This window comes from Gavia stellata, chromosome 1 (genome assembly GCF_030936135.1).
Source record: "Gavia stellata isolate bGavSte3 chromosome 1, bGavSte3.hap2, whole genome shotgun sequence".
In the NCBI taxonomy this organism is placed as follows: Eukaryota; Metazoa; Chordata; class Aves; order Gaviiformes; family Gaviidae; genus Gavia; species Gavia stellata.
In genome coordinates this window covers 59,291,435-59,308,134 of record NC_082594.1, presented here as the reverse complement: position 1 = coordinate 59,308,134, position 16,700 = coordinate 59,291,435, and the positions used below count along the sequence as shown (strand labels likewise).

Sequence of the window (16,700 nt, the reverse complement as noted above, 5' to 3'; positions counted from 1 at the left end):
TGGCGCAACCCCTTCCCTTTCGCTCTGGCCTGCAGCTGATGGACCATCCCCAATGGCAGGAGCCGGAGCTGGCTGCAGAGCAGGACCAGCAACTCCAACAGGCTTCATTGCTCCCCTGCCTGGAGCCGGCGGCTCTCGCAAAGCCAACTCGGCCAGGACACAGCCCTGCCTGGCTCCGCACGCCTGGCTCTGCACTCAGTACTGCTGGACCCGCTGTCCTGGAGCACAGAGAAGCCCATTTTCAACCCAACCCCAGAGGAGGCAGCTCGTGCAACCACTCTGGCTGGCAAACGCAGCTGGAGGTTTCCCAGCACCACACCACACCGCCCTCCTATGCCTGTTCCGCATCCCTTGCGGGGCCAGTGGCTGCCGGTAACCACCATGGCTGTCCTGGCTTCTCTGTCCCCGTCCCCTGCACTGCTCCTGGCACACTGGGGCAGCATCCCTGCGGGGATTGGGGAGGCTGGCATGGAGCACACAGACTCAGGAACAGGCTTTTTTTTATTTCAGGAACAGGCTGGGATGTTACTTCCGTGCAGAAAATCGCCTACAGCTCCTTCCCCGCACTGACAAACAGCAGCTCTGCTCTCGCCCTGCCCAGCATCCTGCCCTTGCACCTGGGCGCTGCGTGGGGTTAGCAGTAAGCGTGGGGCGCGTGGGAGCTGCCAGTAAAGTTCTTCTTCAAGGGAGAGGGGCGAGGATGTGAATTTGCAGAGCTCCTGGGAGTGCCGCTGCCTGCGTCTGCTGCTCGGTCGGCTGCTCCTTCCCCAGGGTGCCCTTCCTCGCAGCTCAGGGCGCCGCGGTCGCGCCGGGACCCACCGCCAGGAAGGGGATGCCGGGGCTGGTCTGGCTCACAGCTCGGCTGTAAGGCTGCAAACCTGCCCTGAGGGCGCTCACCGGGGAAACCTTCCCACCACTTGTAAACTTGAAGAGAATGGAGGAAGAAGCACAAGGGGTCAAGGACTGAGGGTGGCCTTACGCGACCTTGACTGACCTTTGCTTGAACCTGGCGCCCTGACGAGTCCGAGAGCCTTGCTAAGGGTAGGTTATGTGTGACAATTGCCAGAGCGAGAGGAGGAGCCCCGAGATGTCAGGTTCCCATCGACGTTTGAGCTCGTGCAACAAGAAAGAAGTCGGCAGGAGCAAGTACCTCCTCAGCTCTTTTCTGAAGTCGCTGGACTACGATAAAAAACCACATGTGGGATTTCACAGTTCCTGGGACAGCTGGTCTTACGTTTGAAGTTGGAAGGGATAGAGACATGCACGGAGACATGAAGAGTAGAAAAAAGCAGCTTTATTTTGCTGGAAAGTAAAACTGAAGAAGTTTCATGAATGGACACCTTTGATTATTACAAATCATTCTTTAAGGTAATAACCATTTTTTATGGCTAGAAAGTTAATAATATTGTCACGTGCAGCTCTTTATTGTTTAAATGCGCATGAACGAGCTTTTGGATGATGATGGTTTTACTTATGGTATGGGTAACTGTAGCACCCTGAAGGCTGACTAAAAGGGATGCCTAAAATAATTCAGGTGGGGAAGGGACTCCAGCAGGTCCTTTCGGGAAGTTATCTCAGCCCTCCTCAAGGCAGGTCTAACCTCAGTGCTGGCCTGAAGAGAGCCTGTGTCCTAAAAAGCATGTTACAATGGACAAGGAGGAGCTGGTAGGCAATAATATAAGGATATCAATGGTCTGAACAACCTAAAGGATCCTGGCTAGGCTGGTAGTTGCTGGACAGTTCTGGTGCACTCTTGATTTATCAAAGAAGTGCTGGCTGGAAGGGACCTCTCTGCATCACCTCATCCAACAGCCTACTCAAAGCAGGACCATGGCTGGCATGATATCAGGCTGGCCATGGCTTTGTCTAGCTGAGGCTTGGAAACTCCAGGCAAGGAGGCTCCTCCTGCCGAGGTGACGGTTCCCGTGCCGCAGCACCCTCCGGATGAAAACATTTTCTCCACTGTCCAGTCTGAACCTCCCCATCCGCAGCTGGTGGCTGTCGCCCCTAACGTCACCTACTCGTGCCAAGAAGAGCTTGGCTCCATCATCTTTGTAACTCAAACTGCCGTATGACCGTGGCAGGGGCTACCAGGAGAACAGTGGTACGTAGCTATCAGCCTCTGTGAGCCTCCACATGAACACCGGAGCACAGGTCTGCAGCGGTGGCCAACCCTCCTTCTCAAGACCAAGGCATAGAGATGTTTTGCCGGGCTGGAGCCTATGGCAGAGGCAAAGGCAAATCTGTGATGAAGCTTTCTTACGAAAAGGCGGAGTATAAACATAGCCTCGTTTGTTCTTTACTGGGCTCCATTTTTCTCCAAAGTATTTCACTAATGAAGGTATTCCCACCTTTCATCCTCTTGCCACCAGTAGGAGCCTTCGGAGAAGGAAACAGGTGAACAGTTGCACATAGTGCTGCAGAACGGCAGCGTGGAGGAGGGATCCAGCCTCCCTCCTCTGCACTGACACCAGCCTGGAGCCCTTTGCTTTTGAAAATACCCACCCGGGGGTGGCGGGCGATTAGCTGGAGCCGAGGGGACACCCAAGGGATGGAGAGGGAAGGGGCTTGGGCGGAACGGGTCGGAAGGAGCCCGGGCAAAGGAGAACAGCCTACGGAGTCCCGCCTCACCCGGCCCAGCTCGCCCACCTGCGGGCGTTCCCTGGCTGCTTGCAAACGGAGCACCGCACTAGAACGGCGGCGAACCCGCACGGAGCCTTTTCCCTACAGGCGCAGTAACGCCGTTTCTGCGCCTCATTCAGCCGCCGGCTCCTCGCTCCTCGCACGACGCTCGCTGTAGCCAGCCGGCACGCCGGCCCTGCCGCTGCCGCCCGGCCCCCGCCTTTCCCGCTCCTCGCTGTGCCCCGCGCTGCGAAACGGCTCCGCAGCTCCCCCCGGCTGCCGCCGCGGGCGGGACACAGCGGCGGAGGGGAGGCCGCCGGCGGGGCGGGGCGGGGCGGCGCCCCGCGGCCGCGCCCCCAGAGGGCGGGCGGCTCCGCGCAGCGCGCAGCCCCCGCGCTGCTGCTCTGCGGAGAGGAGAGGGTCGACGCCGGTTCCCGCCGAAAGAGGGAGTCGAAAGCTTTACCCGCGAATCTTAGGAAAACAATAGGTGCGGCTGGTGCTCCCCCCACGCGCCTACCGCCACGTGGGAACGTGGTGCCTTGGGTAGGGAGGACGGTTGCGACGCGTGTGGCAAGCTCCCGCCGGCACACCGGGATCCCTGACGGTTTTCCATGTAGAGGGTTATTACCGCACCACGGGCAGGTGTTTCTTGCTTCACCCCAGGCCGCAGCCTGCTGCCATACCGCCTTCTAAGATGGGAAAATGGCATTTTTATCTAAGGGCAGTGAGTACACTTTTTGCGGCCACGCGCTACTACCGTGCCTGTGTGTAGTCGTACAGATGATATACACAAGTGGTGCAAACTGAGATTTCCTTAGCAAACTCATGCTGTGACCCTTGTGGCTCAAAACCTCTCTTGTGAGCCAAAATCCTCGTAACGCAGTGTATTTCAGGTTTCTCCTGAACCTCTGCAAGAGGGTGATAAGCTCATGCAATCACATGGAGTGCAGAAAGTAGATGGGATCTCTGCAGACGACGTGCCTGTCTGACAAGCTGTATTGTGATGGCAAATAAGCACACGGACCTCGAACAGCACTGCCTTTTTCCCTTAACAGCGGTTCCAAACATAACGCTTTCAGCTAAAAGCATAAATTTCCAGGAGAGCGCTGGGGGACAACAGCTCCTGGTTGCAGTTACACGTTACCTGTTAGTAAACTCCCTGGGCTGTACAACACACCTCTTCAGTCTGTGTTTTAAATTGTCCTGAATTGAAGCTGTTGCATCTTTGTAAGCCAGTAAAATATTGCCATGTAAAAATGCACGTATCTACTGAAAATAAAAGCTTCTCGCCGCCAAGTAACAAGCCTCAGTGTGATTGTTGGGGCCAGGTGATGTGGGCAACTGTTTTCTTCTCAGAGGTGCACGTGTGCCTCTCCCCCCTGCAAGCAAAGCAAACGCTCAGAAGCAGCGAGGGACAACACAAGCTCTGGATCCACCTCCTTTACGCAGGACGCTTGCTTCCCCAGGGAGGTCGTGTGCTCTCACGGCGCAGGGATTTATAAATAACCCTGCGTGGGAAGAGCGGTGGGACCTGCAGGCAGCCGTGCCCTTTCTGGAGCAGGTGTCTCCCCAGTCGGGATGGGGTGCCAGGAGAAGAGTCAGGTTGGCAGGACTAACTGTGCTTTGAAAATCAGAAACATCTGCTTGCTCACATACTGTGGTGACTCCAGGGTTTGCTTCACCGCTGAGTTGCTGGGATTACAGTTTTCTCTCTTGCTTACATGTACCATCTCATGCAAAACTGACCAAATAAAATGGAAGGATTCCCCTATCAGACACCCCCGAAAAAAGAGTGGGTTTTCAGTACAACATTAGCCACAATATTGTGTATTTGCATTTTCCACATGGAATCTCTGCGAATTCTTTCAAAACGAAACGATGCGCAATGTGACATCCCGCCCTCCTTCTCTCAGCAGGTCCTTTCTTTCTGTCCTCTGCAGTCTTATCTTCTGCTTTGCTCCTTTTCTCTGAACTCTCTGGTTTTGCTCAGTTCTACCTCCCTCATCTCCCTCAAGTCCTCTCTTTTGCTAATCTTAAATGACATTTATGGTCCCTACTTACCTCCAGTCAAAAGGCCAAATCCTGCTTTCTGTTCAGCCATGATCCCAGAATTTGTCACCCACTTTTAAAGGGTGTATATTCCTGCTTTCTCCAATGCTACCGTTCAGGTTTGGAAACAGTCCCCTACAAACATATGTGAACCCAAAGAACTTCTTGTTTACTCTTAAAACTCTCCTTTGGAAAAAAACAGATGAGAACAGCTGAACAACCAATTTGTTGAGATTCTCCTGACTCGTACCCTTTCATCAGGTTGTACCATTCCTTCGCTCCCATCATCCGTTTCTTGTCTTGTATTTGGACTGAAAACTATTGGTAGCACATACCCTTTTTGAATTTCAATTAAGAGTGGATTTTCTATGGTCAAAGCATCCCTTTATATATGGAAACAGGAGGAATGTAATGCTACTAAAAATTAAACCAAACCCAGTATGTTTTAAGTAAGTGCATATATATATAAAATATGCATATATATAAACACATACAGTGTTTGTGTGTTCATGTGACTCTCCTAATAAAATCATATTTATACTTATTTATATAAAATACATACTACTACGGCTACCCAGTTAAAGAAAACTAATCTCATTTAGGTTTTTCTTGCAGAAGAACACACACACAAGAAATTAATTGCACTTATGTATCAAACCCCCCTATTAGTTCAAATGAATACCATGCATTTATTTATCCTCAAACAGATGCAGTTCCCCTACAACATGAGAGTTATAGTTCTGAGTGTTTTCAAATTTGGGTGCCTTTGCAACTACATATATACTCCAAATACACACGTGTTTGAGAGATGGAGTCTTTGAATACAGACTTTTAATTTCCTTCAACAAACTCTTAGCTCCAGTTAAATTCATCAAACCAATACATAAATATTTTCACTCACTCTGTGTATATATACATATACACATATATGTATATATATACACATACAGGAGAGCCAAAAACATTGCCCTTTGCCCAGTACCTTGCAATATGTTTTGCTTGCTTGTTCTTCTGTTTCAGACAAAAATAATGTGACCTTTTCTCCATCCCATGTTCACAAAGGCACCGACAAGCGCTAGACAGCACAGGTCGGTATATGAACCAACTGCAACAGTCCATTTGCTCACATAAGTAGCAGGCAACCTTTAACACTTGTTTTGGGAGAGGAAAATGGTTTTGGCAGGTATGGAGCCCGATCATTCTGCATCTTAGCAGAAAGTTAAGGCTTGAGAACCTGGCAGCTTATCAGGCAGATTTCCACAAACACAAACCTCGCTGTGGGTGTATTTCAAAGTATCACATAACCGTCTAGGAAAGTCCCCGATAAATTACTCTGATGTTGTCTCAAAAGACAACATTCCCAGTCTAGTAGAGAAATTTTAACAGCGGCAACTACTTTATTTCAAAATACCAAATCTTGGCTTTACTAAAACGAGCATGAATTTCATAGGGACTTAAAATCCTCTCCGTAGAAAAGTATTCTGCATTCTCTCACTGCCTAAAAAGTATTGTTGGGTCACACACAAAACAGAAACTGTGTGATGAGACATTCAAAACCGTATTGGATAAACGCTGCGTAGGCTGTGAAGAACACGCTCCTCGCATTCCCAGAAACGGTCCATGAAAGTTTCACCATCAAGTGGAAACCGAGTTGTTTTCCAGCTCTAACACATGAATATTTCTTCTATGGTTCTTGCACAAAACAGGAACTGTGTTCAATGGCATCCAAGACCCCTCCTTTTACCACTTCTTTTTTTTTTTTTAATTGGAAATCACAACCCTGGAAGCATTTTGAGCACAAACTGTTCTCACAGATGTCAAGGGGAGTTTTCAACTGACATCACCAAGACCTGAATTTTACCCCTTATGTTTGACCACGTTTTGCAAAATGCCCAGCAAAATGGGGTTTTCCAAACAACTGTGACATGTGGATACCCCTTGTATAGATAATAGTAAGCAAGGATCTAGACTTGGAGAATATCCACTGAGGTGTCCCAGGTGCCACTCAACATGTTTTAAAATTCCAAGGAATAAATGCTTTTTGTGCTTGTCCCTAGAGCAGGGCAATGTCTGAAAGGGCACAGGTCATACTTAATTTATCCTGGGCCAGATGGACCTTTATTTCCTACAGACAAAATCTGACTTCTGAAATAATTCACTAGTCTTTATTGCTACTTTTGATAAAATATTTGTGAAAGAAGGTTAACTTCAAAATTAAAACCTGTACTTGTTTCAAAAACATTTAACTAGTTTATATATACAAATTATTGTAGGGCTTTTTTTCTTACATTTGCCCTTTTCATTGTAAGACAGCAGGTTTCCAGAGTTCTCTGGGTACAAAACGCCCCTAGCCTACACACATACCCCCTCAAGGTTCACACAAACAAAACCTTTCAATTAAAAAGCAGGCCCTGCCTAAATAATGTGATCATAGCAGCAAGCCAAACCCTGAAGGAGGTTGATCAAAACCCCTGAAAACACATGGTCATTCAAAAAAACCCTTATTTCACCCACTGGAAAATATTAAAAAATACACACAGGACATTGACTTTATTAAAAATTATGTCATGTGCTGAAAGCTGCACAAATTTGATGTTATTTCTGGATAAGGAATTGTATGCCTGAAGGACTTTTTTTCAGTTCTATCAGTCAATTTAAAAAAAAAAAAAAAAAGATATCTCCCTCTCCCTAAATCTTGTCCCGTAATTTCCCAGTATATTTTTCAGGCCAAGTGAGACTGCGCAGGTCTATACTTTGGTACACACATGTTCATCTGGATGTTCAAAACATCCTTCTCTCTCCTGTGTTCTTTCACCTCCTCCCCTTGGCACCTGCTATTGCCTTTGTTATGCTTCTGATGACCTATATCTTATTCTAAATGTATGTATGTATTAAATATGCCCGTGTGTATATAAATAGACACATACATACACACAATGTACAAACAAAAGTACATCCAGAAACATACATTAAATGCTTGAGATACATGCGTAGATTGGTTTCACAGAGTCACAGTTTGGAATCTTGTATTACTTCAGCTTGGTTTTATAGAGATGTTCACCTCTCTCCACCCCACCTCCTGACACTCCTAAGGAGCTAATACTGAGCACTTCTGAGAGTCAAGCCAAGTTAAGTTTATTTATCAATCTAAACGTTAAAACCAATATTGTACTACCTTGGCATTAGCATCCTGTTACCTCCTGTGTTAGCCTGAATCACCCTTAAGGTTAATACTCCAGTCTGTGATCAACAGTAAGTTGCTTCAGACAGCGAGGATTCAGCAAATGCAGGGTCATCCACATCTTTGACAGTAGAAAACTAGAGTTATATATAGAAAAGTTAGCTTTTTATCATTTTCTTTTAAGACAGTACGTAGCCAGCTCAAAAAATGAAACCAGCATATAGAACACTGAGCATACATCCATCGTTACAGAAGTCTGTCTGAATCAGACATGGATTAAATGATTTAAGTTCTGATCTTATTGTATCATTTGTTTCACCTTTATTGCTTCCAGTGAATATCTTCATGACCTGTATCTGAATAGCAATTCACTCAGTTTGTAAAAATTCAAATTTACAGTGGTCACTTCCCATAGCTTGCAATATGCACATTAATTTTCTCACATCCTATCTGTGTATTATGTGCTGAATGACAACTTTTATTTAAAAAGGAATTCAAGAGAGAAAATAGTACAGGCATTAATAAAACTCTCTGAAGAATGACACAGTAGTCCCATAACCCTTTACTGAGTTGAAAATGAAGTGATCTTCAAACCTCTTATTACTGTAATCAAAAATCAAGTACTGTAAAATAACACATAAGCCAGAGAAATTAGACTGGTAAATGAAGAAAATACGATTTTTCTTGATAGGTAAATCTGGTCGTCGTGGCTGTTGAAGCTTCTTTTCCTAGGCATTAAGTCTGATAACATGTCTAACAAGGATTCACAAGAAAAAAACCACCTACTTTATTTTAAAAATAAATTTAGGTGATATCCAGTAATAAGTAGAAACTAAAGTTACTTTGAAAAGGATAACCAGACTAGAAACCACCAAGTGATCTGAAGGCTTGGGAACAGTTCACGTCATTCATTAACATCACTTTGAATCACCAGTCACGCGGAGCCAGTTTCTCCTTTCTGACGCTCTTGCGGGGACGACCTTCGTGAGTCTGTCCAGCAGGTGGCTTTGATCCTCTTTCAGACGTGTACAAACCCATCAAGTGAAGTTCCTTCGCACAGAAAACCATCAGTGCTGCAGTAGAAAATTAGTGGCTACATTTAAGTCATTATTTGAAGCCCTCAGAGCTTCTAGAGCATCTCCCCTGGAAAATCCCATTTCCATAAGTCGTGCAACCTGGAAAAGAAAGAACATACCACCACTTTACAACCAGAGTTTTATTCACACTGTGTGCACATTAGTCATGTTACAGTGTCAAAGATCACTTCTCCACTGATCAGGCTGTTCAAAAGCTTACCTTTCCAGAGAGTAAGCAAGCATGGCTATACACTGCCACAAAGATGCATCTGGGACAGCATGCTTGAAAACATTGCCACAGACAGAGATGACTGCTTTCTGAAACCAACCGTTTGCTGAAAATGACACACCTGTATTTTCCTAGCTGGTCCAGTTTTGAAAAAAGAGTTAAATAGAAAGTATGGCACCACATATGACAACGACAATCTAAATATTCTCAAAACAGCGTAAGCCAATGACATTTGATGGAAGAAGGGCATATTAAGACAGTGATTTTGGTAATCAATAACCACTTGACCATCCCTCTTTATAAGATCATGTACTTGACACCTAACCTTTTTGCCCTGTGCTAACAGATACTCAAATTACCACATCTAAAAGCAATGTAGGTATAACCAAATTTCTTTTATGGTTAAATTCCAATCTAAAGTACATTTAAAATCTACAATTCTCAATAAGGTATGACTGAAAGTCACTATATAACTCATTCACTTTTACAGTTAGTCTTCCAGAGAGGGGAAAAACAAGGGAGGGTACAACAGGGAGCAGCACGTATAATTAACTGTGGCCACCGGCAGCATAAAGCATTCCCCATCCTGCTCCAAATGGCCTGTGACCACACACCACAACTCCTGAATCACGAAGTCCTAGGCTACAGGAGCTGTCCGGGAGCTACTGCTGCTCCTCCTCTGCTTCTCTGGAGCCTGCAGCAGCAGCAGCAGAATGCAGCTGAGCAAGAACACAGCAGAGGCCGTTTACATCTCAGGAGGACTGTTCCCAGGGTGCAAGAGCAATGTGCACTACTACTGAAAGTACTTTAAATGCCTTTTAAAAGAAAGGTGCCATTAAAAGCAACCTCCCCTTCCTCTAAGACACCTCCAGAACTTTCAGTATTTTTAATCTTCTCTGCTTTGGCGGCTTACTGAGAAATATACTACTGCCAAGTATGCCTGGAAGTGGGGGTCCTCCTTTTTTTCATCTAAATACACCATTACAAAATGTTTGAAAACAGCTACCTTGGTTGTCAGAACATCAAATATGGTACTGATAATTTTTGTGCCTTTCCCCCTTTTCCCCCTTTACAACCCAATGTCAGTTTCTCACCTTCTTGTAGGGAGAGAAATGAATAGTTACTTTCGACACCTCTGCAACAATAGTGTAACTTCAAACTGGATTTCATAACCCGTAACTTTCTAAAGTTTCCTCTGTCTGATTTTTCATCTAAGATTGTGTTTTTTATGAGAAAAAGGGCAAGCAGTGGCATAAAAGCTAACAACAGAAATACATTTCAGAAGAAAGGTTTTTACTGCAGTTGCCATGAATTCTAACCTTAAGAAGTGGTGGATGGAATTTCAATGTTCCCATTTAGAGAAATATCCAACGAGCATCACAGGGAACAGATTGTAACAACAAAAAGTTCTTTTCATCTGAGTGTATTTTAACCACAGGAACTGAATCCAGCTCCAGGAAACAGAGATGTATGCTGGTAACGGTAATTTAAGGTGCTTAAAAACCCACAAGAAATGCAGAGATTTTTGTACCAAAAGCATTGCAAATGCTTGCAAATTTTAATCTGAAGAACAAAAGAAAACCTTGCATTTCTGCCATTCTAAGACAACTTGTGCAGTTATTAGTACAGTCCTGAGAAATCAAAGGTGTTTAGATTACTTTTTTTCTTTGCAGGGTAACTAGACAGCATTGCAAATGACAGCAATCAGGTGAGGTCTACAACTTCAATGCATGAGAAAATGTAAGTATATACTGCTTTCATAAATCTGGGCCTAAAGGCTTTGGGTAAGAATCCAGCATAAGTCAGACTAATAACTATTTCATTAGTTCCAGCCCAACAACAAAAGTTCCCATAAGCAGAATTTGTCAATAACACAAATAAACAAATCAACCCAGCAGGGAAATCTTTTGGTCCACCCCATACCTGGCACTGAGTATTCTTTCAGGCCAGCCAAAATTAAGTTTCTGGGGTTTGTCTCAGAAGGTGTTCTTTGGTATGGGTTTTTATTTTTCTCCTTTTTTTTGTTGGTTGGGGTTTTTTGCCTTTTTGGATGTAGCCCAGCAGGTTTGCAGTCAAAACCACCAGTGCAGTTAAAGTATTGAACATTTTGAACATAATCTATCATTGAATGAAAACTAGAAATCAGATCATAGCAAAGATTTCTGTTTGGGACAAGCTCATTTTAAACTAACTAGAAATGACAGTGTTGTGCTAGCAAGTGTTGATTTCACAGAATCATAGAATCGTTTAGGTTGGAAAAGACCTTTAAGATCATCAAGTCCAACCGTTAACATAACACTGCCAAGTCCACCACTAAACCGTGTCCCTAAGTGCTTCACCCAAATGTCTTTTAAATACCTCCAGGGATGGTGACTCAACCACCTCCCTGGGCAGCCTGTTCCAATGCCTGACAACCCTTTCAGCGAAGAAGTTTTTCCTAATATCTAATCTAAACCTCTCCTGGTGCAACTTGAGGCCATTTGTTCTTGTCACTTGGGAGAAGAGACCAGCACCCACCTCTCTACAAACTCCTTTCAGGTAGTTGTAGAGAGCAATAAGGTCTCCCCTCAGCCTCCTCTTCTCCAGACTGAACAACCCCAGCTCTCTCAACTGCTCCTCATAAGACTTGTGCTCCAGACCCCTCACCAGCTTCATCGCCCTTCTCTGGACACGCTCCAGCACCTCAATGTCCTTCTTGTAGTGAGGGGCCCAAAACTGAACACAGGATTCGAGGTGCGGCCTCATCAGCGCCGAGTACAGGGGCACGATCACCTCCCTACTCCTGCTGGCCACACCGTTGCTGATTCGAGCCAGGATGCTATTGGCCTTCCTGGCCACCTGGGCACACTGCTGGCTCATATTCAGCACCTGTCAATCAACACCCCCAGGTCCTTTTCCTCTGGGCAGCTTTCCAATCACTCTTCCCCAAGCCTGTAGCCTTGCATGGGGTTGTTGTGACCCAAGGGCAGGACTTGGCACTTGGCCTTGTTGAACCTCATCCAATTGGCCTGGGCCCATCAATCCAGCCTGTCCAGATCCCTCTGCAGAGCCTTCCTACCCTCAAGCAGACATCTCCCTAAAAAAAGGAAAAAGGGAAAGAAAAACTCACCCTTGAAACCTCTCTTGTTCAAGGGTAGCAGAGACCTCAGACTGTAAAATGGCCAATGCAGCTAACTGCAGATAGGCTACAACCTGGAGAACTTGATTGCATGCAAATAAATCCCGAATATAGAAATAAGACTAATCTTAAATTCTTAAATTTCCTAGTAAATCACCCTCTCTTTTGAGAATAAAACCATCAACAAAAGTCTAAATCTATACAGTAAGTCTAAATCTATACTTGATAGAAGAGACACAAACTTCTCTGTGGCATCAGTATTTGAAATGAGTCAACCACATTATTGAGGGAAACATCCAAGTTTTAGACCAAGTGTGTGTTGCAGTTCACAGCTGGCATAACATTCTTATTTCCAAAAAACTACATGACTGAATTGGAAACTTAAGCTGGAGACCTCAGTGAAGGAAAATTCACATGTCTACAAGACAAATAATGAAATCTATTTGTCATTCTTCCTTCTTTGAAACATTTATTTTATCAGATTTGCATAGCCCCCACTAGTGAAACTGTCTCATCTTTAAATACAAAAGACAAGCAGTTACACATAAAAGCAGAAACTCCCAAGTTGATCTGTAACTCTGGTTTGGATGGTAATGACAATTTGCTGCCTCTGTATTGTGACTGTTATCCGATATTCTAATTTGTGCTGCTATAGAGAATGTTTAAGAAATTGTGTCAACAGATGATAAAAAATTAGTAAAGGTAATACCTAACCAGTTTTTTAATGCCATTTTAAAATAGAAATGTTTACCTGCTCTTCAGAAACCTCGGTAGGTGGAGGTGTGTCTTGTTCAGATGGGCGATGATCTTGATAATTAGCATTATGTCTATGACGTAAAGGAGGAAACAGTCTATTCCAGTTAATCATCCCACCCTGAAAGCAGACACTGCTGTCAGTCTTTGCAAAAAGAACTACAGATATTTTTAAATGAAAAGATCATCCATCCCACATAATACGAAAGGCAAATAAATGTTTAAGCAAAATACTTTATTTTAAACAAAAACTGCTGCAGTCTCTTATGAAGTCAAAATTGGTACTGGTTACTGCTTTACTAGTTATTAGAAGTAATCACTGTAAATTAAGGAGAAGTGCTAACAGAAGGAGGAAAGGATGTTTCACGTCCATTGTGAAAGATTTGGTTTACTACAGCGCTAGATTTCTGAGGCTGAAGCACCGCTTTCTTTACTGATAGGGATTTGCCTGGCAAGAGATGCAACAGCAGGTCCTGCAAGTGCTTTGCAAGCTGAAGTTAACCAGGGAAAAAGAGTGCAAAAAATAAGTGTGGGGGGAAAACCAAAAATGGATTCTCAATGCCTCAGCAAAACCACATCAGGAAACTCAGAACAATCCCAACCTTCAGGATACCTGTGATTTTCCATGCATGTGATTACTTCTGTGACACCAATGCCACTGTTACAGAAACACAGACCACCTCACCTAACTTCCGCGTATTAAATACCACTGCAAAATCTGGCTGTATTCCAGTGCCAAAACATTTTGTAACTATATAGTAATAATACAAATACATAGCAATCACATATGTACGGTGTAAGTCACAGAACTCAAACTTTTTTCTAACAACCAAGCTTCAAGTCTAGTAATAATAAGATGTTTAGAACATAAAGTACAAATACTGAAGTACAAGCTTTGTAATTGTCCAGAAATAATTAATCCTCATTTTATTAGCTTAAACAAACATTTGTTAAGGGATTTTGTATCCCACCGAAACCACAGGCCCTGCAAGCAGGAAAAAGAGCAAACCCCAAATCTCTCTTTTCTATACAATTTGTTAAAACATCTTTTGCAGTTTGTATTGTCCTTTTCCTCCTCCCCTGCTCCCTCCGTTACTATGGAGAAGATCCCCCTCCCTTTCTGTATATATAGGACATGGACTTCCTTCCTCTAGTTGCTCTATTTTAGTTCTATACTGTCATTTCTCAGAAGACCTTCCTCTTAAGAGTTTTTTCTTTTCTTCTCTCAGCGAGGGCTCTTCCTGCCTTTATGTACCCCTAGAGCATTAAATGCTCTCTGCTCAATCAGATCATCAGCGGCTAAACCTGCTCCTAGACCAAAAAAACCCACCCTAAACTTTTATTTAGTTTTCCCGCCTTTTCCTTTGTTTTCTTCCTTTCTCTCCAGAGGAGACCCAACCAGCCCAGACACCACAGGGGGCAGTGCACTAGCACACTTTAAAAAGCGTTTGGGGAGTCCTGAGATTTGAAACACTAGCTTGTGAAGCGTTCCAGTCCCTTACATACTAAAGTGCATTTTTCCCTGTCAAGATGTGCAATAGCTAGGAGTCATCACCGGTTTTCAAGACATAGTTTCCACTGTTAGTGATTTTGAATTTAAAAAATTATGATGTATCTGCATTTCTATTTTGCATACTGTATAAAACATTAGCTTAAAAGTCATGAGGTTTTAACCCAAGGATCCTGTATAAGCTTTGCGTTAGCCAAACAGCATAGCCTAGTAAAAAGGAGAAATGGTTTGTAGTTTAAACCCAGAGAGGGATCTCAGACCTTCTGCTGACACCACTGCACTACTCCGTGGTCTTGGAAAATCAGATGTCCTGTACTCCCCCATCTATAATTTCCCCCAACTCAGAATTATGTTCAGTTTTAATTCATTAACTTTGAATTTCCAAGAGTCTGCTAAGTTCTATAGTTCAGCAAGAATGCTGCACTAATGCTGCTTTGCCTGTTTTTATTCTTCTGAAAAGACCTGAAGGGGAGAAAATCATGCTTCCAAGGGTCATTGACATTAAATTGGTAAATCGAAAAATGCCAACAGGACTATGACATGTTTCTTTGTCAGAAGTCACACAGAATAATGTGTATGTAATATAAAATCTACAATAAATTAACTAATTTACCAGTATTCCAGTGTATCTGAAGACTGAAATAAATGTACCTTTCCGGCTGTGCCCTCAGCTTCACTACCGAGCTGCCTGTTCCAGTTTGGTTTTGCATCTTCTCTGTCCTGTGCACTGTCACATAACACTACAAAGAGACTTGTCTACCTCCTTACCCTAAACTTACAATGCATTTTAAATTAATGCATACAGAATTCATTACTTTCAGTACAAAAAAAATGCTGATTCCTTACTAAGTTAACTATTCAGTTTTGAAGGTTTACAGCAGATATCTTGATAAAATATAGATATAGACTGATGTATTCAGAAGAGGTCCTTGTAAAGACTACTAACCCTTTCCCAGAAATAACAGACTGGACAAATTAGATCAAAATAGTTTTGAAAAGATCTTTTCCAGTTGCCCTCAGAATATTTCAATTACCTTTGGAAATTGTGACAAACATAACCCATCAGTTAACTGTATTAACGATGTAAGAATATCTAAAATACAACAACAATAAGTATTAAAGGCTGAAACTCTTAACGGTATGTGAACACTGACATTTAGGATTAATCCCAACATTAATGGTCCACTTTTCACCTATGTATTACTTTACAAACTGCACCAAAACCATGCATATTACACTTCTTGATCCTTGACTGCAAGAAAATTGTTTCCCCTCACAGACTTGCCTCTAGTTACATGATGGACACACACAAAGTTAGGCTCAAAAGAGCAGAGATTCAGGGAACTGCAGCAGGAACTATGGGACTGGTACTGGGACCAATCCCATAGAGTAAAGGTAAGGAAAAATTTGGAAGTGCAGCTAATGTCTTGGATCCACAGAAGATGGAGATCAAGGCCATGGATTTCCCGTGTGGATGGTGACTGTGTAAAGACTTTCAGACAACCTTAACTATCACAGCAGAAATACATGAAGATCTGTGAATTTTAATTTGACCCAAACCGAACAGCAAAAAATGTCTTAAATTAAGTAAACATCGCAAATTCCAGTTAAAAAAACGTGCAGAAGGAGATTTCCAAGACCAATACTCTGCCTTGACTCACAGTAATTATTTTGCAGACCTCCCCTTCATAATTTTATGATGATTTCTGGATTACAGTGTTTTTTGACTGTGCTAACACACTTACTCTGCGAGAAGTCAGGAAAATTTCACATGAAGGTATCCGATCTGATGAATTTATTTAAGTGATGCTTCCAAACCATGTGAGAGTCCCTACTGGGGAATCAGCAAACAATATTTATGCATTTCACAATATACTTGAACCCTGGCATCAGCACCCAACAGCACGGATGAGCTCATACCCATCTCCTTAGCCTCCACAGGACCTTGTCTCAGATAACAGAGCTCTCTGGAGTGGTCCAAAACACAGCCAGAAAAGGAGCCAATAATTAAGCAGTGAGGATGATCAAGGGTCCAGTATGTAAGCTCCTTTACTGTGAAGCACCTTCAGTGACAAGTGTCTGCCAGTCTAATCCATTAAATGAAATCCAGGCAGTTCTTCCGTGATTCTGGTTTGTTGGTTTGTGATAAAAACAATTAAGTT

General features: G+C 43.6%; 1 protein-coding gene across 1 annotated transcript in view; it reads right to left on the bottom strand.

The window, feature by feature from the left end:
- Positions 1–7,478: 7,478 nt before the first annotated feature.
- Positions 7,479–16,700, bottom strand: part of UBAC2 (UBA domain containing 2) — a 98,440-nt gene continuing 89,218 nt past the window's right edge. Inside the window, exons 8-9 of the mRNA XM_059820572.1 lie at positions 13,027–13,149; positions 7,479–9,027 (exon numbers count right to left, since the gene is read on the bottom strand). Coding sequence (XP_059676555.1) covers positions 8,920–9,027; positions 13,027–13,149 — 231 coding nt within the window. The 3' untranslated portion in view covers positions 7,479–8,919. The remainder of the gene's footprint in view (positions 9,028–13,026; positions 13,150–16,700) is intronic.